The sequence below is a fragment of the Tasmannia lanceolata genome, unplaced genomic scaffold, assembly GCF_043159265.1.
Source record: "Tasmannia lanceolata isolate RefF3 unplaced genomic scaffold, GAP_Taslan_0.1 ptg000006l, whole genome shotgun sequence".
NCBI classification, from domain to species: Eukaryota; Viridiplantae; Streptophyta; class Magnoliopsida; order Canellales; family Winteraceae; genus Tasmannia; species Tasmannia lanceolata.
In genome coordinates, this window is record NW_027518683.1 from 2,952,781 (window position 1) to 2,980,298 (window position 27,518).

The 27,518-nt window shown below is 38.4% G+C and overlaps 3 protein-coding genes and 1 pseudogene across 5 annotated transcripts; 2 read left to right on the forward strand and 2 right to left on the reverse strand.

Moving 5' to 3' along the window:
• Nucleotides 1-925: 925 nt before the first annotated feature.
• Nucleotides 926-11,291, forward strand: LOC143879271 (WPP domain-interacting tail-anchored protein 1-like). Of its 3 annotated transcripts, XM_077381560.1 has the most exons (6): nt 926-1,016; nt 4,263-4,783; nt 5,253-6,247; nt 7,914-8,108; nt 10,858-10,991; nt 11,138-11,291. In XM_077381560.1, the coding sequence occupies exons 2-6, from the start codon at nt 4,291-4,293 to the stop codon at nt 11,160-11,162; spliced, it is 1,842 nt and encodes a 613-aa protein (XP_077237675.1). In that variant the 5' UTR covers nt 926-1,016; nt 4,263-4,290; the 3' UTR covers nt 11,163-11,291. The 3 variants fall into 3 exon arrangements, with proteins under 3 accessions (XP_077237675.1, XP_077237673.1, XP_077237674.1); XM_077381558.1 differs by having other exon boundaries at nt 10,858-11,291; XM_077381559.1 differs by having other exon boundaries at nt 1,002-1,056; nt 10,858-11,291.
• A 2,898-nt stretch (nt 11,292-14,189) lies between these two features.
• On the reverse strand, nt 14,190-17,213 carry LOC143878214 (Pentatricopeptide repeat (PPR) superfamily protein). The gene has a single exon (XM_077380516.1). It carries the CDS (start codon nt 17,101-17,103, stop codon nt 14,470-14,472), a length of 2,634 nt encoding a protein of 877 aa, XP_077236631.1. The 5' UTR covers nt 17,104-17,213; the 3' UTR covers nt 14,190-14,469.
• Nucleotides 17,214-18,799: 1,586 nt separating this feature from the next.
• LOC143878215 (pentatricopeptide repeat-containing protein At5g48910 pseudogene) lies at nt 18,800-21,114 on the reverse strand (annotated as a pseudogene).
• Nucleotides 21,115-24,121: 3,007 nt separating this feature from the next.
• LOC143878216 (heavy metal-associated isoprenylated plant protein 41-like) lies at nt 24,122-26,430 on the forward strand. The gene is made up of 3 exons (XM_077380519.1): nt 24,122-24,919; nt 25,113-25,311; nt 26,217-26,430. The coding sequence occupies exons 1-3, from the start codon at nt 24,556-24,558 to the stop codon at nt 26,344-26,346; spliced, it is 693 nt and encodes a 230-aa protein (XP_077236634.1). The 5' UTR covers nt 24,122-24,555; the 3' UTR covers nt 26,347-26,430.
• The last annotated feature ends 1,088 nt before the right edge of the window (nt 26,431-27,518 follow it).

Sequence of the window (27,518 nt, forward strand, 5' to 3'; positions counted from 1 at the left end):
AAAAGCTCGTACCTTGGCTTTTGCTAACGTGCACACATAGCTTACATTAGATGTTTATCCTTCAGGCTATTACCGTAATTTCAATGAATTTCGTCCTGTAAAGCGTACACAGAATATATATAACTAGTAAAAAATCCGTGCGATGCACGGGCCGACAAAGAACTGTACGGACCACGTCATAGGTTGATCCAAACTGTCCATGTGATGGAACACAACATAAATAGGTTGTGCCCCAAAAATCATTTCCCTAGGCTGATCCAAGCCCTCCAATCTATAGATGTTTCCATAATTCCTCTTAAATCGGATGGTTAAGATCACCCTATAGATTTTTTATTAAAAAACCATAAAGGAGGGGGGTAAGATTGAAATTATATGGCTTTAATGGGTGCCTTTGTTAAAAGCATAAAGGAGGGGGTATGATTGAAAATATGTGAGTTGAATGGGTGCATTTGTTAAAAAAAGTCAAAAAAAGTGATGTGTAATTCTCATATAATTTTCAAAAAAATCAAAAAATTCTCTTCTTTTCCATCCGCTTATTATAGTAGATTCCCATGTTTCGCTTTCGGAAATGTTATCAGCACTACTGTATTTTGATGAGGGCACTCTCACTTTATTAAAAGTACGGTATGGCCCGCCCCATAGGATGATCCAAACGGTCCATTAGATGGGCCACAGCCTAAATAGGTTGTGCGCCAAAAATTATTTTCATAGGTTGATCCTAACCCTCCGATCTATAGACGGTTAGGGTCAACTCTCTAACATTCAGATCGGAGGGTTAGGATCAACCTATGGAAATGATTTCTGGGGCACAACCTATTTAGGCTGTGGCCCATCTAATGGACGGTTTGGATCATCCTATGGTGCGGGCTATACCATATACCATACTTTTAATAAAATGAGAGTGCCCTCATCAAAATACAGTAGTGCTGATAACATTTCCCTTTGCTTTTCTTTGTTCTTTTAAAATGACTGTTTATATCCCGTTGCAAAGCTGAGGAGCACAAAATCTTTACAAGGTACGAACCCCCGAATTACTCCAATTTTATATCCTTATCAGTAGGTTTTTCGTAGTATTTTTATGGAATTTAATTTGTATGGGATTCAAGTCCCGCTTCCAAATTTTTCTGATTGATGCAGAATTTGTTTTCTTATGTTTATTATAATCTCATTTTTTATTATTTGCATTGAAATTCTGAGATTTAATTTGATATCTGGATGATTTTGAACTTGGATCTTGGAAAGTATAGATTTTACGTGCTTTTAGAATCGATCAAGGGGGTTTTGTGAGCTTATTTTTGTAAATCCCTTTGTGGGTCTTTTGATTCTTTCGTATTCCCCAAAAAATTACACAATCCTTGCAGTTCTTTCACATTTAGGAATTAATTGGATGGGTGAAATGGGAAAAGATGCCTCTTTGGTGGGGATCGTTCTAGGTAACATTTAGATGGGGTGGTTTAGTACTGCAAACTTAGACCCTAATTTGGGTAGAATAACATCTAGGTTTCTGTTTTTTCAACTTTGTTGGTTAGAGGAGTGTCCTAGGCTTAGGAGTTTGTGAAAGAGTTGAGAGATCAAGCGACTTGTTGGGGTTCCGCGCGAAAGCAAATAGTCCCACATCGGATAAGTGAAGCGGATGGGGATGGGTTATAAGGGAATGGGCACCCTCCCTCTAATGGCTAGCTTTTAGCGGAAATGTCCCCCAGGGAAGAGTTCTACCCAGTTAATTTCCTTAACAGGACTGACGCTCAAGTTCTGAGGATTTTGTAGAGGTTGATGTTTGTGTTGTTTCATGAAATGTAAGATGGCTGACTCGAAATCTGAGACAGTGTTTAACTACTATGCGATGAAATATACTCACAATACAATACAATACAATCTGGTTCAGAAACCAAGTACAGTTGGAGCTCTAGTAATTAATATTGTCGGTGGACACATGTTATATCAGTCATTAGAAAGTATATATTACCAGATGTGTATTGTCTATCATCCCTACCCTTCACCCCTAGTCTCGCAGTACTTCCTCATTCGAACTCTTTGTCCTTGCCCAGAGCCCACGTTTTTGGTGCACTAGGTTTTCTTATCCCTATCTGGTTGGCAAGAAGAATACCCGACAACCTCTTCCTGCCATTTCCAGATGTGCGTCTCTATGTCTGCATCTTCCATGGTATCACTGTCATTACCACGACAATGTCCATGGTTGTTGCGACCATCACAACAGATTTCACAAGAGAGACCGAAGAACCGTTTCCTATATGCCACATATAGTAATATAGTATGTACTTTGAACAACATTAATGTTCGCCTACATGTACTTTGAATAGTGTTTCTTAAGAAAGTAATCTCTTATATCTTATTTTGTTTGAACAATTAATCTCTTATATCTTATATCACTGAACTTTATAATAAGTATTAGAAATAAAGAGCGTATAAAGTACCACCATAGGAATGATGCATGTTCATGGTCTGAGAAATAAGGTATAAGAGATTATAAATTCACGGATCATTAATAATTAGAGCCCCAGCTGTACTGTTACAAAATCTGACTGGAAAATCTCTTACATCTCCATGCGGGGTAAAATGGGATTATCGATTGGAAGCCAACTTCAGAATAAAGTCCAACTCTCTCAAAGTTTTCCATATCTGTGTGTGTGTGTGTGTGTGTGTGTGTGTGCGCGCACATCTGTTGAGCCAAGCATATAACCCTGTTCGGTACCCAACACTCTTCAGTTGGCATGTGTATATGGAAGAAACCAGATAGACTCCAGTTGCTTCTCTAGGAAAAATGACAGAATTGCCCCTATTCTCCTAAATTACAATATCACACTGGTTCTCTCTCTCTCTCTCTCTTAATAACATGGTTCAGACATAACCAGTTTGAGATAACTAACTGGAACTAAATGTTGTAACAATGTTCTTTATTTGTTTACATGACTATAATGCAACAGGAACAAATGTAACAATTCATATTTGAAATAAGACTAAACATTCAAATCTGGATAAAAGGATGACATGTAAGTTTTACTAACAGATATGACAGATCAAATTGTAAAACTGATCATGGGGTTGGAGATCAAGTTCTAAGATTCTAGATGAATAAAAAATTGGGGAATGAAAATATCGAATGAATAGAGAAGAAATTAAGTTCTATAACGGAGGAAACACAAAATTAAAGAGAAATATGCAGGTTCAAGGCCTAACACCTTGGAAAAGAAGGCTTCACGTCCACGTTTACAAGCTATTTGCAGAGAAGTATGTAACTTTCCGTTGCTATGATCAAGTATGTAACTTGTCTTGCTATCGAACATAGTTGAAATCTATGGTTGGGCACACATTCCAGGATAATTGTGCTACAACTAATTATCTTACAACTAATTTCTGGACAGTACTAACCGATCATGACTGTAGGTTTGATTTTTCATATTCTTCCTTTTTTACTTGCATGAACGCTAATGGACTATAAATTGGTTTGGTTATTTTGGTCCATTAGATGTGTCTGCCTGCCCCGCTTCAATGTTTAGTCAAACATTGCTTTGGTTATTTTTGTCCATTACCTTTGTCTGCCTGACCCGCTTGAATGTTTAGTTAAATGTTAGTTTGCTATACTTTTTTCCTGTTTAGTTAAACATTGGATAGTTATCTTTTACTCAATGGTCTGAAATAATGTAATGCCATGTTTCATCTTTCGATAAACTGAGTTAGTCATATTTATAAGCAGTCTGGAAAATGATTGGTCTTTTTTGTTTCTTTTGTTCGTGTTTATAAGCATTCTAGAAAATGATTGGCCTTTTTGTTTCTTTTGTTTTGAGAGCTGGTATAAACAGTCTTCGTAGATATCTGGGCAGTACAGAGGGTATTGCTTGTGCAAGTTCTTATATAAATCATTTCTTATCATACTACCATTAAAAAAAAAGAAATTATTTGGCATACTCAGGTGCTTATTTCTGCATTTTTTGCTGGTTGACTGAGTATTTGTGGTATTCCACCATTTACAGAAAGTTTTGCGCGCGCACACACGCGCACACACACATATAGACTCTTACAGTTGTAGGTTAGCATGCTTAGGTTTCTTAATGCTGCTACTTCCTGATAATTTTTCCACAAATGTTTCATCCTCTGATATGAGGTCGCAATACATACCAAATTACAGACTCTTTACAAAATTACAAGTCTTTTGGTGTTTCCGATTTTATTTTTCTTAAGTTGGAACTTCTAGTCACTGATTCAAAATAATGTATTATGAGATGTTCTTCACATATTTGCAGGTTTCCACACAAACAAATCAATTAGACAATGTCTATTGATGGTAATCCTGGCGACAATCCTAATGCAGAGAAAATGAGTGAACTGGAGAATCCAGGAGAAGTTCTAACTAGAATAGATCTTGATTTAACATGTTCTTCTGAGAAGTTATTGAACTTGGACATACTTTTAATGCATGTTGCAGCCAGAGCAAGTGATTATGAAGTTCTGACCACGGAGAATGAAGATATCTCTGCCGACTTTGTTGAGAAGGCATTGGAATTTGATCTCTTATCAGGGATATTAGATTCAGAGGTAAAGGAGTTGGATGACTTTATGATTTCTCTCAAAGGGGCGATTGTGGATGCTCAAGAGAAAATCTCTTCACACGAACACTTGAATGAAAGTTTTCTAGAATTAGAAAAAAAGTTGCGTGACTCTGAAAAATCTCTGAAGAAATCACAAGATCAAGTCTCTGAGATGAGGATGCAGTCAGCCAAGTTCCAAAGCACCATATCTTTAGCTTTTGGTGGGCAGCAGTCTTGTAAGTCATAAACCTTATCTTAGGCATGGATTAAGATTTCGGTTTCAGTGTCGTTTTCGGTCGAAATTATGAAAAAAAATAATAAATTTCGGGTTTTTTTAAAATTTCCAATAGAAATAGGAATTTTCGGCCGAAATTACCAAAATTTCTTATTTTTATTTGAAAATTAAAAAAAATGAATTTCAGACGAAATTTCGGCCGAAATCCAGACCCACACTGAATTAATGTACTTTCCGTGTCTGTCTGGACTGAAATCTGAAATTTCGGCCGAAATTTAAAAACATAATCTTAGGGAACTAGTTGAATCCTAGTCAGTAAATATCCTTTGAAAAATTTCCTAGCACATGGAATTAAGCTATGTTATAAAATCTAAAAATGAAATATTGTTGTGTTAATTGGCAGCAAACTCTTGATAGGAATATGTGCACTTGAATAAGCTGATTTGTTTATGATGCATGCATGTTGACAGGGAATAGTGGGGTTGCTGATTTTTCAGAAAATCAATTTACATCCATGAATGCTGAGGTGAAAATGCAAACTGTCGAACAACAAAGGCACATATTGAGAATGCTGGAGAAATCTTTAGCCAGAGAGCTGGATCTTGAAAAGAAACTCTCTGAATCAAGAATTAATGAAGAAGACCTGCAACTAAAACTACATTATGCAGGGCAAGAAATGTTTGGCATGGAAGAAATGACAGAGATCGTCTTAGAGAGGTTGTTTGAAGCAGAAAATGTTGCTGAGGTACTGACAGGAGTTTCAAAAGAACTGATGGGGAAACTCCAGGTTGTTCAGTTCAATCTGAATGGTTCAATACAAAGAGAAAGTGAGCTTAGATCTAGGAATTTGGAGTCCGTTACTCTGAGGGAGAAGGTGAATTCACTTGAGGAGCAGCAGAATATGCTGTATTCTGAAATCAATGATTTAGAAAATGCAGTTGAGGATCTCAGGTCAAAGTTAATGAAAGCAGAAAGTAGGGCTGAAAGTGCTGAAGGCAAGTGTAAATTACTGGCCGAAACAAACTTGGAAATTAATGAAGAGCTGGGTTTTTTTAAAAGTAATACCGTGGAAAAGTTGAACTTTCTTGAGAAGGAGCTGAGGCAATCTGATACTAAGTTACAGCATGCCAAGGCATCTATGGAAGCAAGCAAGGAACAGCAGAGTATGTTATATTCTGCAATTAGTGATATGGAGAATTTAATTGAGGATCTGAAGGCAAATGTTTTGAAAGCCGAAAGTAGGGCTGAGAGTGTGGAAGCTAAATGTGTTCTGTTGACTGAAACTAATTTGGAACTCAATGAAGAGTTGGGTTTTCTTAGAGGTAGAATTGAATGCTTGGAGACGTCCTTGCATCAAGCGGATGATGCAAAAAAAGCCACTGCAAAGGACATTGGTATCAGGACTAAAATAATTACTGATCTGGTCATGCAACTGGCCATGGAAAGAGAACGTCTCCAGATAAAGGTCTTAACCAATTGTGTTTCTCACTTTCTATACCTCTTTATGTTTTTGTTTAAAAACTGTTTTTTTATGTGGCAGTGATGTGATTATTAGCACTACTTGTTATTCTGTCTGTTATTTTAAATGTCTGATTCCCTCTATGTGTATTTTTTGACCAAGTAATTATTAATTTTTTTTTAAAAATGATTCAGTGGAAAAAAACAGACCAAACGTCCAAGGAAAAGATACAACAAGGGCCGAGATGGCCCTAGCAATGTGAAAAGCGATTGGTTTATGCAAATCTATAATTTTATCACTGCTCACGATACAACTCCTTAAAAACCTCAGAAGCAAACCTCAGAAGCAATTAGGGTGGAAAATACACCTCCACAACATTTCTAAAGTCGTGTCATGTCCATGGCACTAAACAACAAATTTCTTATCCTCAAACTTCATCTTAGAATGGGGTTGTAGAGAGAAAACGACGACACATTAGTAAAGCTGGTCCCATTTTGATGTTTCACTCTGGTGCTCCTAAGCATCTTTTCACGAAGCCTTCCACACAGTCACTGTATTAATATGCTACCTGCACCAGTCATGCAACAATTGTCTTCGTTCCAAAAGATGACAGGAAAAATTCCAGACTATTCCCCCATTCGATCATGGGGTTGTTTATTCTATGTCCACTCTCCTAACATGCTGAAGTAGTTCTTGCCAGAAGCCATCACGTGCTTTGTTATTGTCTATAGTGATGAACACAACGGGTATCAATTCTATTCTCTGTCTTCTTCCAAAGTTCTAATCTTGAGGGGTTCATTGTTATATCTGTCTTTCAATGTTTGTTTATTTCATGTATTGACCATCCCGGTCTTGGGGTTGTCCTTTTTTCTTTTCTTTTTAATGCAATTATATATTATTCAATAAAAAAAAATCTCACACCATGTCACTTTTGATGAGCTTCATGTGTATGGTCCGCCAGCCATAGGACTTGAGATTGAGGGGCAGTCAGATGCCATCATTTGTCTCCATCCATGCGTGGCCGAGATGGTTTGGAGATGTTAGGCTCTCATTGGATAATGAGGCTCACCCTTTAATATGAAGCCACTCAGTGCCAATCAACACTAATAAACAAAGCTGTGCCCTGTTACTGTCTTTACCAATAGCTACTGACTACACTTTTATAGTTATCATTTATCAATCATAAACTTTTTATGTCCTGCTCTATGTGGGGCATTGCATATTTTAGCATCATCATTAGTTGCAGTGGCTGCAAGGATTGTTGATCAAAATATTCAAGTCAAGACGTCTCGATAGGGATAATATAGTCCATGAAATACCAATAATGCCCCTTTATAAAAGACAAGAACTGATGATGAAACAACCGTAAGATAAAAGAGGGTGCATTCTAGCCCAATGATTTGTAAGATAAAAGAGGGCACATTCTAGCTCGATGATTTGTTTGCGCTTAATTTCCTTTCCGTTGCGAAATTGTCAACCAGAACATATTTAAAATCATCTGTTATAATTTATAAAATGTTTCTCATGATGGGAATGGAAATTTTGGGCATGGCAAATTAGATTTGTATAGTGTACTACAACTGATTGTCCTGGGATCTTTTCCCAAACTCAGAATTGAAATATTTGCCTTTGGCTGCTTCCACCTACATTGTGTACTTTTTTCTACATGCAGATATCCTTACTGGAGAAGGATAACAACATTCTTCTGAAGAAGTACTGGAAAACAAAATCTACAACCCCTGTTCTTAGCCATAATGGAGATGAAAGAGGGAATCAGGATGTGTTCCTCAATAATGGTTCAGTGTCTGCGCAAGGCTCAAAATCATTTGAGGAATCATTAGGAGAGTCTTCAGCCACAAGTTTTCGGGTGAGTCATATGATTGAACTATTATTTGCTTCATAATTTTAATTGCAGCATCAAAGACTAGAAACAAGGAAAAGGATCAGTTACTTCTCTTAGGGACATTTTGTGTTATGATTAGGAAAACAATAATTAGTTATTGCTATTAGATAAGCTCCAGATTTCACTTCAGTTTAATGTAAGATGGGTTTTCATGTAGCATTTCTTTTCCAAAATCTACATCATTGCCAGAGAGATATGTTGAACATGTGTATGTGTGGGTGGGGAGTGGGGTGGGGTGGGATGGGGTGCTAGTGTATCAACTCGATCGAGTAGATAACTTCTCTACTCCGTCGGCCAGAGACACAGTGGGCCCACATTGTTTGGATGATCCAAAGCATTCATTTGATAGGCCCTCACATAGATAGGGTGTGCTAAAAAATCAGCTCCTTAGGATCATCCTAACCCTTTGAACTGTGGAGCCGTGGAGGTAAAAAATGGACAGATTTGTGAAGGTTTATACCCGTGCATTTTAACCTCCATAAATTGAAGGGTTGGGATGGTCCTTTGGAGCTGATATTTTGGGCACACCCTATCTATGTGAGGACCCATCAAATGAATAGTTTGCATCGTCCAAACAATGTGGGCCCCCACTGTATTTTAAGCAGACAGAGTAGATAAGTTATCTACTCGATCGAGTAGATACACTTTTCTCTCTCAGGCTGTTGAATTATCTGTCTTTCAGGCTGAGGATGCTTCTAGTCATTCCTTTGCCTGCGTTCATGCAGTGTACAGTGTACCAAAAAGAGTTTAGTAATAATGTAGCAATGATAATTATTTTATTTATTGCCATTTTGTGTTTGTGCAGTATGTCAGAAATCTGTACAGTGGTGAAGACTTGAAGAAGTGAATGCATCCCTGCCTGATAAGTGATAACCTTTGTTAAAGTATAAAAGATAAATAACGCCTTTCTCCAACAGCTTAAGCTTTTGGAGAAGTTGGTTAGTTAACATGGTTCAGAGCCAAAGGTCTCGAGTTCAAACCTCCTGGATAGCAAAAATCCAAATGCGATGGTCGGCCCAAAGTGGGACCACATGTGCCACGTGTTTGCCAAGTGGGCCACACGTGCAGGGGAGTGTTAAAAGTATAAAAGATAAATAACGCCTTTCTCCAACAGCTTAAGCTTCTGGAGAAGTTGGTAAGTTAACAACCAATAAGCTTTTTACACTATTGGACTGGAAGGCTAGATTGGATGTATAGGAGATGATAGATGAATGCTTGTCGTCAAGGAGGTCCCTAATAGGTACAATCATGTTGTAGGTGATCAACATGGTCCTATATTTTGGTTCAAGAACTCCAATAATGATGTCCCTCTAAACATATTGCTTAGCTGAATTGAAACATTTGACTTGTTACCTTAAAGGCTATGTAAATCCATTGAACTAGAAATAGTCAAAATGAACAGATGCTATAAATACAGGTTATAATATATTCCTCAGACATCTTTGTTCCCACGAAATCTATGGTTTGTAAAGGCATCATATTTTGGGTCGTTTGTCAATATGATAATAATATGTGCATACTTTCGGTAGTTAATTTACCATTCAAAAAAAAAAAACTTTCGGTAGTTAATATAATCATTATCTTTTACCAATGAAAAAAGATGAACAAATGATACTAACCCGTGTTGAGAATGAATTCATTAAGTAAAAAAAAATCTGGATTAGGTTCTTTTTGGTATCTGTAAGTAATAGAAATGAGTTATTCTTCCAGTCTAGTGCTGAATTTCTTTTCTACGTTTCCCATTTTATCCAATGCACTGGCCACCCATAACAGCTACAATACACACACACACACACACACACACACACACACACACACACACACACACACACACACATATATATATATATATATATATATATATATATATATATATATATATATATATGAGAAAACGGTTTCTACACACAAGTGTAGTTAAGTTATCTACACACTAGCTTAAAATACAGTTGAGGGCATATTTTTTGGGTGATCCAAACCATTCATTTGATTGGCCCTCACATAGATAGGGTGTCCACAAAAAATCAGATCCATAGGATCATCCCAACCCTACGATTTGTGGAGGTAAAATGGACGTGTATAAACCTTCACAAATCTGTCCATTTTTTGCCTCCACGGTTCCAAGGGTTAGGATGATCCTATGAAGCTGATTTTTTGGGCACACCCTATCTATGTGAGGGCCCATCAAATGAATGCTTTGGATCACCCAAACAATGTGGGCCCCCACTGTATTTTAAGCTAGTGTGTAGATAACTTATCTACACTTGTGTGTAGAAACCGCTCACAGAGAGAGAGAGAGAGAGAGAGAGAGAGAGAGAGAGAGAGAGAGAGAGAGAGAGAGAGAGAGAGAGAGAGAGAGAGAGAGAGAGAGAGAGAGAGAGAGAGAGAGAGAGAGCTTAAACACAAATTGGTGAGCCTTTTTTGTCGTTATGGGAGTGCAATCCAATTGCATTATGCACACAATTCGTGTGTAAGCTGGCGCTTCAACAGTTTAACCAATTGTGGTGTTTGCTGATATCACAACATTTTTTTTTTGAAAGATTATTCAACAAATATCGCATAACATCTTTATCTCTAACAAGTGGGATTCACTTGGTTATTTCAAGCACTCTCTTCCATTAGCCTTTGTTATATTTTATGGAACATTTTTCATCAATATTAAGAATAAAACACTAGTATTCTAATGAATTTTCTGCATTTGATTTTTCATCAGGTGGACAAATTTGTAAAAGATGAGGTTGCGGGTGAGAATGAAGTGGAATCCACTGTTTTAGCAGAGGATAGCACAGGCATGGCATCCAAGCTTGAAACGGTGAGGACAATAGACGCAGGGCAGCTCAATTCAAAGTATGTTTTCTTGGGAATTCTCATATTATTAATTTCAATGTTTGTTGTGTACCTGCTACAACAAGAACACTGCCCATTTTGATTTTCGAGAAGAGTTTCCTTCCCTGACTGCTGTGAATCCTACAAGAAACTGTTAATTTTTGTAGGTCAGACTCTTACAGAAGGGATTGATCCTAACTCATAGTTAGCAAAATTTACGAAAGACGTGTTTCTAATCTCCTGAGACAGAGAAAGAACTGCAGTTTTGTTCTCCCTATGTATAACTTTTTACACTTAGTTGAAATAAATTATTTATAAGCAGGTACTACTTCAGACAATAGACTTCATCCCATCAAGGAGGAGTCAAAGAGTAAGTGAATCTTGAGGGGAGTGATACTTGTTCATTCCAAACTTTTTTTTAATGAATGAAGCAAAGTTCTTTTAAACTTTTCAAAGTCAAGAGTTTAATAAAGTTCCATTGGAAAACATTAATTATAGGGATATGATTTCAACACTCCATTGTTTTGATAAGATGCTTCGAGCACCTTATGGTGTAGCATTTAAAGGCCTGTTTGGAGGATTTTACGGTTCTCAAAAAGCTCTTATAAGCCTTTTTCTGTTCTACTAGGACCCCCAAAAATTTGGGGGTTGTAAATAGTACATGATGTAGCTCTAGTATAAAGTATTACTGCAGATCGACATGATACTAAACGACAAGATGCTGCCCGCATCTTATCAAAACAATGGAGTGTTGAAATCATTTCCCTAATTATATGTTTCTAGAATAAAATATCATTTTTTTCTGAAAAAAAAAACAAGGAGGCCATGTTTGGCTGCCAAGAATTTTTTTCCATGGAATATTAGTTTATCAAGTGGTGAGGGATGATGAAACTTGAGATTGCATGACTGGGGAGAGGGCAAGTAGAGAAAAACACAAATTGTGTTCTGATTATAGAGTTTTTCTTTTCTCTGTGTTTCAGCCTTTACTCACTCTTTCCTAGCTTCCGCCCTCTCTAGTCTCTCCTTCTCCCATCTCCCTTCTCCCACCCTCCTAGCCCTCTCTGACCACTCGGTAAACTAAAATTCCATGGAAAAACATTTCATGGCATCCCACCCTCCTAGCCCTCTCTGACCACTTGGTAAACTAAAATTCCATGGAAAAAAATTTCATGGCATACAAACATGGTTGAAATGTTGCCAACATATGAAACGTATTAATAGAAAAAGGGAAAAGCTTGGGAGTTTTCTGACATAGATCCTGACGGTGTTCACACTGCCTAATGGACATAAGATGAAGGTTGCATACAAACTGGGTAAAAAATTAAAAACAAACGTTTATGTGAGAGCAAGGCTGAATTTCAATGTGACGTACAGGAAAATGATATTTACACTCTTGTTTGGATAATGGCACTACTAGCTTTTTTGAATTTTTGAAGGCTTTGTAATTAGGGATGATAGCTTTTTTGGGAGCTGTAATTACCCTTAGTAGCTAATTAGAAAATTTTAAAATAAAAAGTGAGTGCCATTATGAAAGCAAGGGAGTGTGGGTATAGTTTCCCTACATATAAACAAGGTCGTTGTTTATTCTAATGTTTTCGTTTGTAAACGAGTTATGTAGCAGAAGAATACAGTTGGATCCTGTGAAAATGGCTGTTATTTGATGCACAATAATTAATAAATAAGAAAAAGGAATTCTTTACACGTAAATTATTAAATCTAAGTTCCATTGCGATCGTTTGATACTCTCGGAATGATCATGGCTGAATAAAAAAAAAAGGAAAATGGGACCTGATTAGGTCAAACAAAACGGGATGGCCTTTCGCTTGTGGCCCAACAACTCCTCCGTATTAAAAATCCATGTGAATGGCCAACCCAAAAAAGGGGCAGATCCATGTTGATGTCTACGGCCAATGCAATAGGGGCCACGTGTCTCGTGTAGGCCAAGTAAGCTTTTGGAGTAATTCGTTGTTTCACAGAGGCCATATCGGACTAGTGTCTCTAAAAATAATGAAACTAGTGGGGCGAGGGTGTGAGTGAGGGAGCATCGAAAGCCCCTGAAAATATTGGGGAGGGGACAACTTAAAGTAGCTCATTTTTTTCACTGTTTTGTGTGGGTTTCTCATCCTCTCTGCATGCCCTCTACACTTATGTCCTCTTAACTCTCTCCCCACCTTGTAAGCTCATCTTTCACAATTGGGCCTCTGAGTATTGCATTTGCCAGTTTTCTCTATAATATTTATGGGATTTGCTAACATCCATCGCAAAAGGCATTTTGTAGATGGTCTTCTGTTGCATGTCAGATCAGCCACCTCGTGACTGAAGACAAAAGCTGCTGAAAAGTGAGCCTGTGTGGTTGCTCTGACATGCAACAGACCATATGTGAAAAGCCTTTTGCAATGGACCCTAGCAAATCCCAATATTTATATAATGATTTGTTTTTATCACTAAACAAACCAGTTTGGACTAGCCTGTATTCTTCTCTTCCCCCTTTGAAGCAAACAAAGGGGTCCGGTTGATTAGAAATGTGACTATTCCTTTTCATTGTGGGAAGGACAGGATCTTCATGAGCAAACCTCGTACTGTGGATTGACTCGTACTGACTTTTTTCTTCTTCACTTCAATTCCCTATAAGATCTTTAAAAACATATTCCATTTTTCCATTCATTGTCTATTTAGGTTTGCTTACAAGTTAAATTATTATTGCCTTGGCCCACAGAATTACATACTCTGGCTAATCAATGATTGGGGTGCCTTCTGTCCGTTTGGCTCAGGCCAGTCAGGTGAGCTTTTGATCGAGTTTGCAGCGCTGAAACCGAGTCGACTCAGGCAAATCAATGATAGACCCAGCTAGTTTTTAATATTGATCTCACCAGGTCATCTCACATATCATCACTCCTGACATTGGGTGTGCAGTCCCCCACAAGAAATGTGTACATCTTTCTCTTTACTCTGATCCAGTTGCAAGTGGCTTCCTCTTCAACATGGTTGTCTCACTATTCTTCACTTCGGAATCAACATTTGATAGAAGAACATAGGCATTATTAGAATCTTGAGGATGCAGTGATAGACTGTAAATTGCCTCTTCCGCCTCTACATTTCAATGGATGCTCTAAATGCTAAGAACTGTGCTTAAAAACTCGGACTCAAACAAGAACTCGGCCAAGTTAAAAAGGAGTCGACTAGGTTAAGTTGACTCAGTAAATGTTTTAATAAGTCGGAGGAGTCAAATGAGATTTTGATTGACTTAGTAGGGCAAATCTTAATACTTAGATGATAACTCAATGAAGATAAAACCAAATTGACTTGGGCGAGTCGGTGGTTGACCTGGGGAATTTTGAAACAGTGACTAAGAAGAGTAGTTCAGAACACAGCTTCATCTTCAAAAGGGCAACTTGGTTCGAGAATTTATTGCTGCTTCTCTATGGACAGTCTCATACTTTCCACTTGTCCTACAAGGGAATTGTGATTTAGCAGTTTTTACCAATTCCAAGCTTTCTTATTATTCTGGCTGGTCATCTTCCTCTTCATTAAGAAAAACATCAAAGTCAAGGACATATCCAACCCACTTCATCTCTCTGATCAGCTCATCCAGCCTCCCATATATCTCTTCACGCCTTGGGTGAGCCTTGTCCCCTACAAGAAACGAATGCACTTCATTCTTTACCTCAATCCAACTGCAACCAGGCTCCTTCTTCAGCCCATTCTGCCTCATTAGTTTCCTCAACTTCGAGACCTCGTCCCACCGTCCAGCCTCAGCATAAACATTTGACAGAAGAACATAGGCAGCAGAATCTTGAGGGTCTAATTGAAGAATAGAACTCGCTGCTCGTTCTGCTATCTCAACATCTCCATGTATTTTGCAAACACTAAGAAGAGTTCTCCATATCACAGCATCAGCTTCAAATGGCATGTCATAGATAAGCTTCAAAGCCTCATTGACACACCCTGATCGACCAATTATATCCACCATACATGAATAATGCTCCAACTGTGGCTCTAATTTGTACTCATGGGTCATTGAATTGAAGAAATTAGACCCTTCATCAGATAGACCCATGTACCCACAAGCACGAAGAACAGCTATAAACGTTGCATGGTTCGGTTTCACATTCTCAAGTTGCATCCTTTTGAATATATTAAGTGCCTCAACTCCATGACCATGCTGTGCATAGCCAGAGATCATGGCATTCCACGACACAAAATCTCGCTCGGGCATCTTTTCAAACATGTTCAGAGAATCCTGCATGATTCCACACTTAGAATACATATCAACAAGAGTACTAGCTATGAACACATCTGTCTGTAACTCGTGCTTGATAATCTGCGCATGGATTTGCCTTCCTAATCCAACAGTGGTAAGATTCGCACAAGTATCGAGAACCGTAGCGTATGTAAAGTTATCAGGTTTCAGACCCATCTCTAGCATCTTGGAAAAGAACTTCTGAGCTTCCTCACTCTGTTTCTGCAGTGTGAATCCAGATATGATTGCATTCCAAGATACCATTGTTTGTTTCTTTATTCTGTTGTGAAGCTTATCTGCGTCTTCCATAAGTCCGCATTTACAATACATGTCAACAAGAGCACTTCCTACAAATGAGTCAAACCCAAAACCAGATTTAATGACCCAGTCATGAATCTCCATTCCACAATTCAAAGATTGCAAACCAGCGCAAGCTTTGAGAACACTGCCAAAAGTGAATTCATCGGGTTTCAGCCCCGAATGAAGCATTTGGCTGAAAAATGATAGCGTTTCCTTGCCATATCCATTTTGCTCATAGGCCGCAATGACAGCATTCCAAGAGACTGCATCTCTTCTATCCATCTCATGAAAAACTCTGCCGGCTTCGACGAGAGCTCCGCATTTTCCATACATATCCAAAATGGCATTTGCTACACAAATATTTGTTTCTAGATTACATTTAATTGTTAATCCATGAACTTGAAGGCCCTCTAGATATCCTTCAACCCCTGCACAAGCACTAAAAACACCAGACAAACTGATCTCATCTACTACACCCACACTAGACCTTCTCATAAGTTGAAATAGTTTTAAAGCATCAAATCCTTGATCATTTTGTGCATACCCAACAACCATAGCATTCCAAGACTGCAAAGTACGCCTTGGCAATGAGCTAAACACTCTACTAGCATCATCCAAGCTATCACATTTTGAATACATATCTAAAACAGCAGTACCCACTATCGTATCAGTACCAAAATTGCTTTTCACAGCATGCCCGTGAATCTGACGGCCCAATTTCAATGACGAGAGCCCTGCACATGATCTAAAGACACTTGCGTAAGCACTCTGACTCACCCCAACTCCAGCTTGCTGCATTTCTTTAAACAGTTCCAAACCGTCAATTAACCGATCATTCTGAACAAAACCAGCAATGATTGCACTCCAAGAAACCCAATTCCGCTCGGGCATTTCATTGAAAAGCCGGCGTGAATTTCCCAAACTATTACATTTTGCATACATATCAACTAGAGCGCTGCCCGTTACCACATCAGAATCAAAACCCATATGGACAACAAAACCATGAATCTGAATTCCCAGCTCATAGTCTTCTAAAGCCGAACAAGATTTAAGAATCACAGCAAAAGTGGTCCGATCTGGTTTTGTCCCTGTTTGCCCCATTTGTAAGAAGAGATCAACCGATTTATGACAATTCCCATCCTGCAAGTACCCTGAGATTAAAGAATTCCACGAAATCACATCTTTTTCAGGCATATCGTCAAAGATGGACTGTGCAGTACTAATCAAACCACAGCTAACATAACCAAAAATCATAGTATTCCAAGACACTGTATCTCTTTGAGGCATTCGATCGAATAGCTCGTGGGCGTAATTCATATTTGATAATTTGATATACATGTGGATCAAACAGTTGGTGACAAAGACTGTTGGAATGAATCCAGACGTGATCATGTGGGCATGGGCTTGTTTTCCAGTATTTGATGATATATGATTTGAGCAGTCTTGAAACATTTGATAGAAGGATTTCTTCATGGGGATGGTTTGATTTGAAAACTGTGTAGATAATAGAGAGATGGAGAGCTTTTTGTATGGAGATTTTGGAGGTAAGGAGGACAGTCTGCTCAGAAGAATGTGAGGGAACAGAAGTGCCATCAGTTTTGATAGTCATTTTTCTGTTGAATCTGTTGACAGTTTAGAGCCGTTGGATTCTGTTTCTGGTCTCATAGGTTTTTAGCAAACAGGTGGGGATATAAGGCGATTTTGTATTTGGAATTTCATCGAGTGGGGCCCACCCCAATCTCAGATGGGACGGTATCTTGAGCGTAAGATAACGTGGGCCTCCTGAATAAAAAAGGGAAATGGTATCAGCACAACCATGTTTTAATAATTGCACAAACCTAGCTTGTCTCTTCTCTTTTGATTGGCCTGTGTGACTCTCTGAGAAATTTTTGGGAACGGTAATAAACCTTTGACAGCTCTTTAAATACTAAAAGAAAACATGAGTTATTGAAAATATCCAAACATGTTGTGCTCATATCATTTCCCTAAAAAAGCAACAAAATTCCCTCTATGGAGCTTATTTAACTAGCAACAAATGAACCGAGGGTGAATATATCATTTCCCTAAAAGGGCGTGGAAATATCATTTAATTTGTCCCACAATCTACCAATCATGAACATTCAATATGTATTATTAAAATACGGTAGTGCCAATATCAGTAGTCATTAACGGCACTACTGCATTTTGATAATTGCACCAACACACTTGTCTTTTAATATTTAGACAAGTGTCAAAGGTTATTACTGTTCAGAAAAAGCGGTCAGAAGCCAATGAAATTAGAAAAGAGAAGTTGAGTTTGTGCCATTACTAAACATGGTAGTGTCAATATCAGTACTTTCGTGATATAACAAGTAACAATCGACTCCCGCGAGACAGAATCCCTTTTCCCGCCAAGGCACAAACCTCCAAACCCTAGCGTATAAAATCCCTAGCAAGAAACCAAACTCTCAGAGGAAGAGGAAGAAGGAGAAGAAACACCTAGCCAAACTGGAAAACCACAAAGACACACCTAAATTCTCTCTATTCTGTTGATGTTTTATTCACTTTAGTTTTAAAAAAAAAGAAAAAAAGGGAGGTTATTGTAGTGCATTTGATCCCAAACCTTCAATTTAAACCTGTTAATGTAGCTGTGATTTGATTGTATCTAACACATTATATGGTATTCAACTGTTTAATATTACTCCATAAAGGGGGTTGAGCCTCTAGCTCACTGGTTATAACATGTATCTTAATGTTTAGGATATATTTGTACTATTGCCCTCATCTATGGGCATTAATGTCATCTTGTAACTATAAATGTAACAGAAACAGAGATGACTCTGTGAATTGAATTATCAAATCAATATTTCAGTGTCTTTAGGACATCTAAAAACCTGAAGTCATCTTTGCTGGATTCTATCAAGAAGCTGAAGAAGGTCGATAATGAAGCAAAAGATATTGGAGGAGCTAAAAGAAAATAAGGAAATGAATGGTCTAGTCTAGAAACTTCTGCCACAAAAGCAACAAGAAAAGAAGGTGGAGTTCTTTGTAAGAGCTTTTGCAACTTCTGCTTCTGTGACTGTTATTACCTCAATGACAGCATTTCAATGACACCTAACACTTTCGCGATGTTAGGAAACCCTTCCACAGTATAGGATTTTGAATGCGATAATACCCCCCTACAACCAACATTTTTGTTTGCGTTCCTCGCTGTAAGAAAAAAAATTATACTGAGACATGTTATCCAAGTAGTGCATGGGTGCTTATCATGTAGCGTAATGACTGTCAAATAAATAAAGAAAATGTGCATTTTACTGTTATGATTTCCCAATGTTAGGTAACACATTTTATTTTTCATATATTTTTTGCTGATTTAAAAGAAATCATCAACTCAGCGATTGTTAATGGTACAGTGGGCTGAATAGATCAAAAAATTTATTAGGATGAAGATTGAAGATCACCAATAATCCATGCATGAACAGGTCCCATTTTGACAATGGTGGAACCGGTTTGAATCCCTAACAATTATTTTTCGTCTGTAAATTTTGGACAGGAGCTTCATCGCAGAATGACAATCGCTGCAGACACGAAGGTTCTTCACCACACGGATGGTTGTCCCTGGGCTTGTGCTGATGAAACCAAAGGCAATTGCCAACTTCTCGCTATGATGACTTAACGAGGTCTGCTTCACTTCTTCGTCTTCAATATCTAGCAAAACTTGTTTGCTATCTGGCTCATACCCCTCAAGCTTTAATCTTTTGCCCATTTCATCTAGCATCTCATAGATCTCCTTCTTTTGAGAGTGAGTGGTATCTCCGACTATGAATTCATGAACGATGCCATCCAATTCAATCAAACTACATCCTGGTATTTTCCTCACGCCCCTTTCCCACATTGTCTTCCTGACCTTATTAACTTCTTCCCACTTATCAGCCATTGCATATATGTTCGATAACATCACATAGCCAGCATTGTCATCTGGAGCCAATTCAATAAGCTGAATCCCCGCTTGCTTCCCCATCTCGAGATTTCCATGGATTCTACAAGCACCCAATAATGCCTTCCACATAACCTTGTCGGGTTTCATTGGCATGTTTCGCATGACCTCCTCTGCCTTCTCAAACAAACCTGCCCGGCTGAAGAGGTCGACCACGCAACCATAGTGTGCAATCTCTGGTTGGATCCCATAATCCTCAGTCATCATTCTGAAATACCTAGCACCTTCTTCAACCAACCCTGCATGGCTGCAAGCATTCAAAACACATGCGAAGGTAATTGCATTGGGCCGAATCCTCAAATTTTCCATCGTCAAGAATAGTTCTAGAGCTTTTGCATTGTGCCCATTTGCTGCCAGACCAGAGATCATCGAGTTCCAAGTATCTGTGCTTTTCTGACTAGTCTCCTCAAATGCTCGAACTGCACCTTCTAAGCATCCACACTTTGAGTACATGTTAATCAGAGCCGAACCGAGTTTCTCATTGAGCTCAACTTTGTGCTTGCGTATGTATGCATGAACCCATTGCCCCTGACCCAGCGAACCCAAATGGGCAACTGCGGATAGAACACTAATTAAAGTCACTTGGTTTGGTTGTTCTTTGTTTTCTTGCATCAACCGAAACATCATAACAGCTTCCTTGAAATCACCCATCTGTACATAAAAGGAGATCATTGTATTCCAAGAGACAACATCTATGAAAGGCATTTTGTTGAAGATTTGGAGAAGAGATTCACCATCTTTATTATCTGCATATCCTTCAAGCATGCTATTCCATGTGACAATGTCCAATTCTGTACTTTTATCAAATAGTTTGCGAGCATCGGAGATTGAGCCAGAGCCAGCATATAGATGTATCAGCTTATTACAAATGTAGCCACTCGATTCAAGGCCAAGCTTGATTATCTGAGAATGGAGTTGTTTTCCAACCGCCGGTGCAGGCAGTAAGGTGCAGGCCTTGAGAAGAAATGTGAATGTGAAGTGATCAGGTTCTATGCATTGGCTCATCATTCTATTGTAGAGAAGGATGGCTTTGAGGGGATTTTGTTTCTTGAGATTTCCTCTTATTACAGTGTTCCATAAGAAGGGGTATGGTTCTTCCACAGAAATGAGGATCTTTTCGGCATTGTCAAGGCTTCCATGCTCTGAAAGTGCATAAAACTCGGCGAGCCGGCTCGCTGAATAGGTGTCAGATATCTGAGAAGATTTTATCATAAGGGTGTGGATTTGCTTAGCTTCTTGGAGGTGATTACAGAGGGATAGGAGGGATATGTTTGAGTTTTGGGTTGGGTTTTTTGAAAGGTTGGCAGTAGGGTTGACAAAGGTGTGGATCAGTTTTGTTGTTGACATGGCTGTTTTTGAAAAAACAACAAGCGTGGGAAAGTAGGTAAAAAAAGAAGAAGTCTGGCTTAGGAGAGTTAAATGGAGATAGAATTGAAAGAATGCCTTAAGAAAGCATGGAGTCTTTCAAATGCCCTTGAAAATACCTTGATCGGATGATCTAGTCCCTTGACTGATCTGATTAACTCTTGTTTATGGTTCTAAATCGTTGTTTTTTTTAATATTCAAAACCTTTATTTTATGAATGGATGTCCGTTTGGGATGGGACCAAGTTATTTTCTACAAGATCAGCAATAGTGATTTCCTCCCTGTGAGACCCAGAGATTGCATCTTAACCTCAGGCCATGTATATGATGTTAAGTTGATATCCTTCATCCGAAAACGTGAAAATCTCGTACAAGCATCTCAAACCGCTTATCAGTCTGTTTTCTAGCCATTATAGCTAGTTGCGATCATCCTAGCTGTCCATTTTTCTGACCATGTCATATCTAACAACAGTGCCTACCTTTGGTTGCCGGAACTTTTTTTATTCTCGGGCCTTTTGTGGAATTTCAGCAGGAAACCCACGTTTGGTTGGTGGGCCCAAAATAATCCTAGGAACCAAAATAACCCCGCACGAAACCTTAGGAAGGAAATAAAAAATACTCTCAGGAACCAAAATAATCTCAGGAACCAAAAATAAGCTTGCAGAAGAATTTTTTTTCTTCCCAACATTTCAAGCAACCAAACAAACCCCACCATAGTCCGGTCAACCAAACATGGGGTTTTTATTTTACCGGGATACCTCCAGGGAGTTTTTTTCCCACCAATCTCCCAGGAAGTTTTTTGTTCCACAAAAATCCCAAGAACCAAAAAAATTCCAGCAACCAAACGGTCTGGATCACACTAAAGTTGTGTGGGCGGGCCCATTTCAATTCCTCTTTCTCGTAGGATCATTTCCCTTATGCCCTATTTTGATTGAAGGAAATTTGTAGAAAATATGGAAAGGAAAATATTTCTAAAAGTTCCTACCATTTTTACACATGAAAAGATAAGTTGAACCAGGGACCTTCAATTTGTAATGATATCCCACTAGATTAACCATAATCATATCATTTCCCACGAAACAGTCGAAAGAAAAAAATTCTTAAGAAATTTTTTTCCACCAGAAATGTTTTTCTTGCAATCCAAACGGGGCCTTTAAAACAGGATGCGTTATTGCTTTCCCTACCAACTTTCTAGTGGGGTCCATGAATTGATGATCCTGGCCATTAATTTCTACTGGGCCCACTATAGATGGATCATTTCTCCAAAACTCAACTTCCTTGGTTAATTTGAACCTAGAATGGGCCATGTCCAGTTGTAGTCACCTTATATAGGAAATGAAGCATGCACCATCTCTTCAGAGGGTCCCAACATGAGAGTGACGAAGTAACTCCCTGATTATTCCCCTGCTCTTCCCTCTCTCTCTCTATTTTGGTAATGACACCCCTACTTATTCTCCTGCTCTTCAAGGATTTGTCATGCAGCCAAACACTACTTCACTATTCTCCGAGGTAATTCTAGACAAATCAAAATGTTTGTCTCTTCCCTTTGACTCCTAATTCCACTACTTTCCGAGCCACTCCCAAGCAACCAAATGGAGCATAAGCTCTTCAACAAGACCAAAACGCCCTTCTTCCTCGTGATGACCATCTAACCAGAGACAAGGATAGACCATCCACAAGGGACCATCTTCTGGTCTTCGAAGACGATCACTGGCCACCATATTCCATCTAAAAATCATTGTCCCTCCCTCTTTCTTGTCTTGCTTCTATAGTTTTTTCTCCGTTTCAGAATTTTACGGTTTTCTCTGCAACTAGTAAAATAGGATAAGGGATTCGGTTTAAGGGTTTCTAATTAACTGGAGAGAAAAGTACGGAATGTGGGCCGATGTTTAGTGAAAATACGGATTGCGGGCACCTTTTAAAACAAGAACAAAAAAAGGGCTAAACTTCAAAATCGGGTGGTCAAAAGACCCTCATACCCTTCTGACATCGACAAAGTTCTCATTTTTCATTACTGCCTCTTAAATTGGCCCGATTCACGAGGCTTCTTTTGGTTCATTTAAATGTGTATTTGAACCGATAGAACCTTGGGTTCGTTTCTATCTTGGCCGTCGGAAATAACTAGAGACGGATGGATCTTGACACGAGTTGGAAAACTTTTTGGAACCCCGACGTTATTGTACTTTTTGGAACACTGATGTTATCTTTTCTCACTTATCTTTTGGCTTAGAACGGTAGACGTTATCTTTTCAACACGTGTCAGGCATCCATCCGTCTCTAGGTATTTCCGACAACCAAGATAGAAATAATGGGTACGTCAATAGAAATAATGGTTACAGAGAGGGAAATAATGTGTACGCCGATGGAAATAATGGTTACAGAGAGGGGAATAATGGATAGGCCGGCGGAAATAATGGGTACTCCGATGGAAATAATGGTTACAGAGAAGGGAATAATGGTTACAGAGAGGGGTATTATTAGAAGACGCCACCGTTTCATATTGATGTCCACGTGTTGTGGATCCGACCATCTATTCATATTGGCGACGACCAAGATTTAAAGGAAACCAATGACTCTGGGTTCACAGAAAGATTTCAATTCAAACCAAACCGACTATGTATAGAGCCGCTAGCATTCCAAAAAGTTTTTCAACACATGTCAGGCATCCATCCGTCTCTAGGTATTTCCGACGGCCAAGATAGAAACGAACCCAAGGTTCTATGACTTCTGTCGATTCAAATACCAGACGAACCAAAAGAACCTCGTGAAACACGCCAGTAATGAAAAAGGAGGCTGAATGATGTTTCTGTTGATGTCAGAAGGGTATCAGGGTCTTTTTCCAACCCAATTATAAAGATTAGCCCGTTTTTTATTCTTGTTTTAAAAGGTGCCCGCAATCCGTATTTTTACTAAACATCAGCCTACATTCCATACTTTTCTCTTAACCGGAGGATGAGGCATTCTCTACTCCGCACCGCACCTAGCAAAATTGAGGGCAACAAATACCCAAAATTGAGCATTCAGTCACGAGCCCTCCACCGTTTTTAGCACTTCACAATGCTCCCAAAGTCTAATCAGATTAAAGTTTTGCAGAAAGCTTTAAATATGCAGTATTTTCTTTTTTCTTTTTCTTTTTCTTTTTCATGGGGAGCTTTAAATGCTTAAAGGAAAGGCAGTTTAGCTGCTGACTTTGTGCATGAGAAAACTGCCACTTTTCAGCAGATTTTGTCTTATACATTATATGATGGATTGGTTCAATTTTTCCGATGGCAGGATAACACGATTCTATTCTAAAGTAGAAGAAATGATTCCTGGAAAATGACTTAAAGAGGAAGAATTGATTCTAGCTGTCAGAATGAGAATCATGAGAATAGTTAAAGAACACACCTTCTTTGATCAATAGAACCCAGACGAGTTGCTTGCTCGGTTAGGATTAGGGTTAGGAGTGGCTTGGCTAGGGTTTAGGATGGTGGTTTAAGATGAGAAATCAAAGTGATGGGTTTTTGTTGGGTGTGAGGGTTGTTATTTCTTTTGTGAAAACAAGAAGCAACAGTAGCTTTTAGTGTAGCAAATCCGAAGCTTTGTGTGGTAAACTTTGATGGTGTTGATGCGGAGGTTGAAGACGATCTTGGATCTTTTGAGACCAAATTGACATTTCAAGTCATCATTTTCTTCTACCTCCCATTTCAATTTGAAAAAGGCAAGATGGGTCAAGCTCTCTCGTATTTTAACACAACCAAGAAATCGGAAGGGAAAGAAGAAACAGAATTGAGAATCGTACACTGCTCTCAGCTTGTAGACTCCCGCACTGTGCTTTACTTAAGATGGCTTCAAGAAGTAGAGAAACAGAAAAGGGAGGAAGAGAAACGAGAGCAACAGACACTTTACAACAACTTACCTGCTTATATTACAAACTCGAGAGTTGAGAAAGAAGAGAAATGGATAAAGTATTACAGCAGTTCACATAGGATTTTGCTTGTAGGAGAGGGAGATTTCTCCTTCTCTGCATGTTTGGCACTTGCATTTGGTTCTGCTAATAACATGGTGTCAACTTCTCTTGATTCTCTAGGTATTTCAATGCATTTTAGTAGCTTTTAGATGAACACCCAAATTACAATTTGGTGTATATCTTTTGTCAAACAACCAATTACTCCAACACTTACCTTCTTTGACATCTTTCATTTAGCTTTTTCCTATTTGATGCAATCTTCCTATTGATTTTATTTTTTAATGCACTGAATTTGTTCTCATTTATATTGTAGAATTTCTAAGAAAAAATTATTCGAGAGCCCTGTCCAACATTGACCTATTAAAAAGGAGTGGCTGCAAAGTGATACATGGTGTGGATGCAACTGTTATGGTGGATCATTACTACCTCAAAGGCATGAAATTCGATAGAATTGTTTTTAACTTTCCTCATGGAGGTTTTTATAGAGATGAATCTCGGATTACCCAGATTAAGTAAGTTAAACATCTTATTTAACAATCTTCTTTTCATTGAAATTGGATCTTAATTGGTAATTTTACTGAAATATATACCTTATATGTACATGGATTTTCTGCAAAGTTAAAGCATGTTTCCTTTGGACAGTTGACGATTGATTGCTAGAAAGATCTTCTCATCTAAGTCCTTGTGAACAATTGAGTGGAATTCAAGCCTGTCTATGGTAGATCATTGACTGTCCAGATGTAACCCTCTTAGATCTTGATGTCAGTTCTCCTATTAAGCAGAGACTCATATTTATAGGTGATATAAGGGTTAATCTCCTACTCTAACAAACCTTTTTAATCACCACGCTATTCTCCCAGTTCCACCTTGAATCCAATACTTGTCACTGATTACACATGGGCCGCCCTTAGTTCTTGTGAGTCATTACAGTTACTTTTAGTTTTTCTCTTTTTTTTTGAAAAAAATAATATAGTCTAATAATTTTGTCAAAAAATTGACTTGGGCAAGTAAAAAGGTTTTAATTAACCTGGCAGGCCAAATTTCTGTATTTAAATAATGCTATAAAACAGCAGGAGAATTGGATAAAAAAAAGGATATTGATGGTGGCACTACCATGTTTTAATAATTACACAAACTCAGCTTGTCTTTCTTTTAATTGGGTTCTGAGAGCTTTTGGGAACTGTAATAACTTTTGATACCTCTTTAAATAACAAAAGACAAGATAAGTTAGTGCAATTATAAAAAAATGGTAGTTCAAATATCAAGCAGCCTAAAAAAATAATAACCTTAATTTTTAGAACAAAATTTGAACCTAAGCATCTGGTCCTCGCAAAACAGAGAAGTAGACTGCTGACAACTTCTATTTAACAACACCCATAAACAATGGCAGCTCTAAATCATGCAAATTTGTTTGTAGGGATTTGCTAGGGACCATCCCAGAAGGCATTTCGCAGATGGTTATAGCTTTGGGAAATACTGGAGCAGAACCATTCGTTGGAGATACAGATTCCGATCGGTCAGTTGCCCGAGTGGTATTTGCTGCATGAGAGAGCAGCCACATCATGAATAAAGACAAAATATGTTATAAAGTGAGCTTATGTGGCTGCTCTATCATGCGACAGACAATGCATGCGTTTTGCGATGGTCCTTAGCAAATACCTTGTTTGGATTCCCTTAGCTTACTTACTTAAAATGTGCTTACAGGAGACACCAAAATCTTCTGCTGCCTTTTTTCAAGAATGCTGCCCAGATGATCACTAAGGAGGGGGAAATTCACGTCACACACAAATCAAATGGCTTTCATCTCCAATGGAGATTAGATGAAATGGGTTATGAGAGTGGCCTTGATTTGAAACAAGAAGAGGAGTTTCATCGATCAGATTATCCAGGATACAATAACAAATATGGTTTCGGGCAAATATGGTTTCGGGGGAGATAAAAACTTCGATTGGATTCCAAGCAAGACATACAAATTCAAACTCAGATCTTCGCTACCGTATTCGAAGCTCCAACTATCAGATTATCAATTCTGGTGACTATTTATAAGCAAGACTCTCGTCATTAGAAATTTTGGATATATGCGGAGCTTATCCCATCTTGGAAAAAATCCTATTAAAATAGACACTTCGTGCATATAATGGTATTTGATACTCCCTTTATGTTATGAAGCTTATTCTTAGTTGGTGTTCAGTAAATGAAACTCCCTTACGTGTATTAGACGCATTTTCTGGGCAAATTTTTTAACTTAATTTACATTTTTTCTAAACCCAAGTGCGTCCTTGCAAAAATGTCCACGATGGCTACAAGTCACCATTGCAGAGGAGTTGCTAGGTACCATTGCAGAAAGGCATTTTGCGGCTAGCTGTTGCAAGTGAGAGCAGCCACCCAAAATCTGTTGAAAAGTAAGCCTCTGTGGCTGCTCTCACATGCAACAGCCAGCCGCAACATTCTGCTAGGGACCATCTCAGAGGAGTTACTTCCCATGAAATTTTCCATGTCATACATTGAAATATTTTTCCAACTTCTTACAAAATCTCCCCATGGGTTTGATAGGGACCATCTCAGAAATGCATTTTGTGGGTGGTTGCATGTGAGAGCAGTGATGAATTAAGTGAATAAGACATAGTCTGCTGAAAGCAGCAAGCCTCGAAATTCCTTTATGGGATGGTCTCTAGCAAATTCCCTGGGATATATAATATATGAAACCTGTTTCATTCCT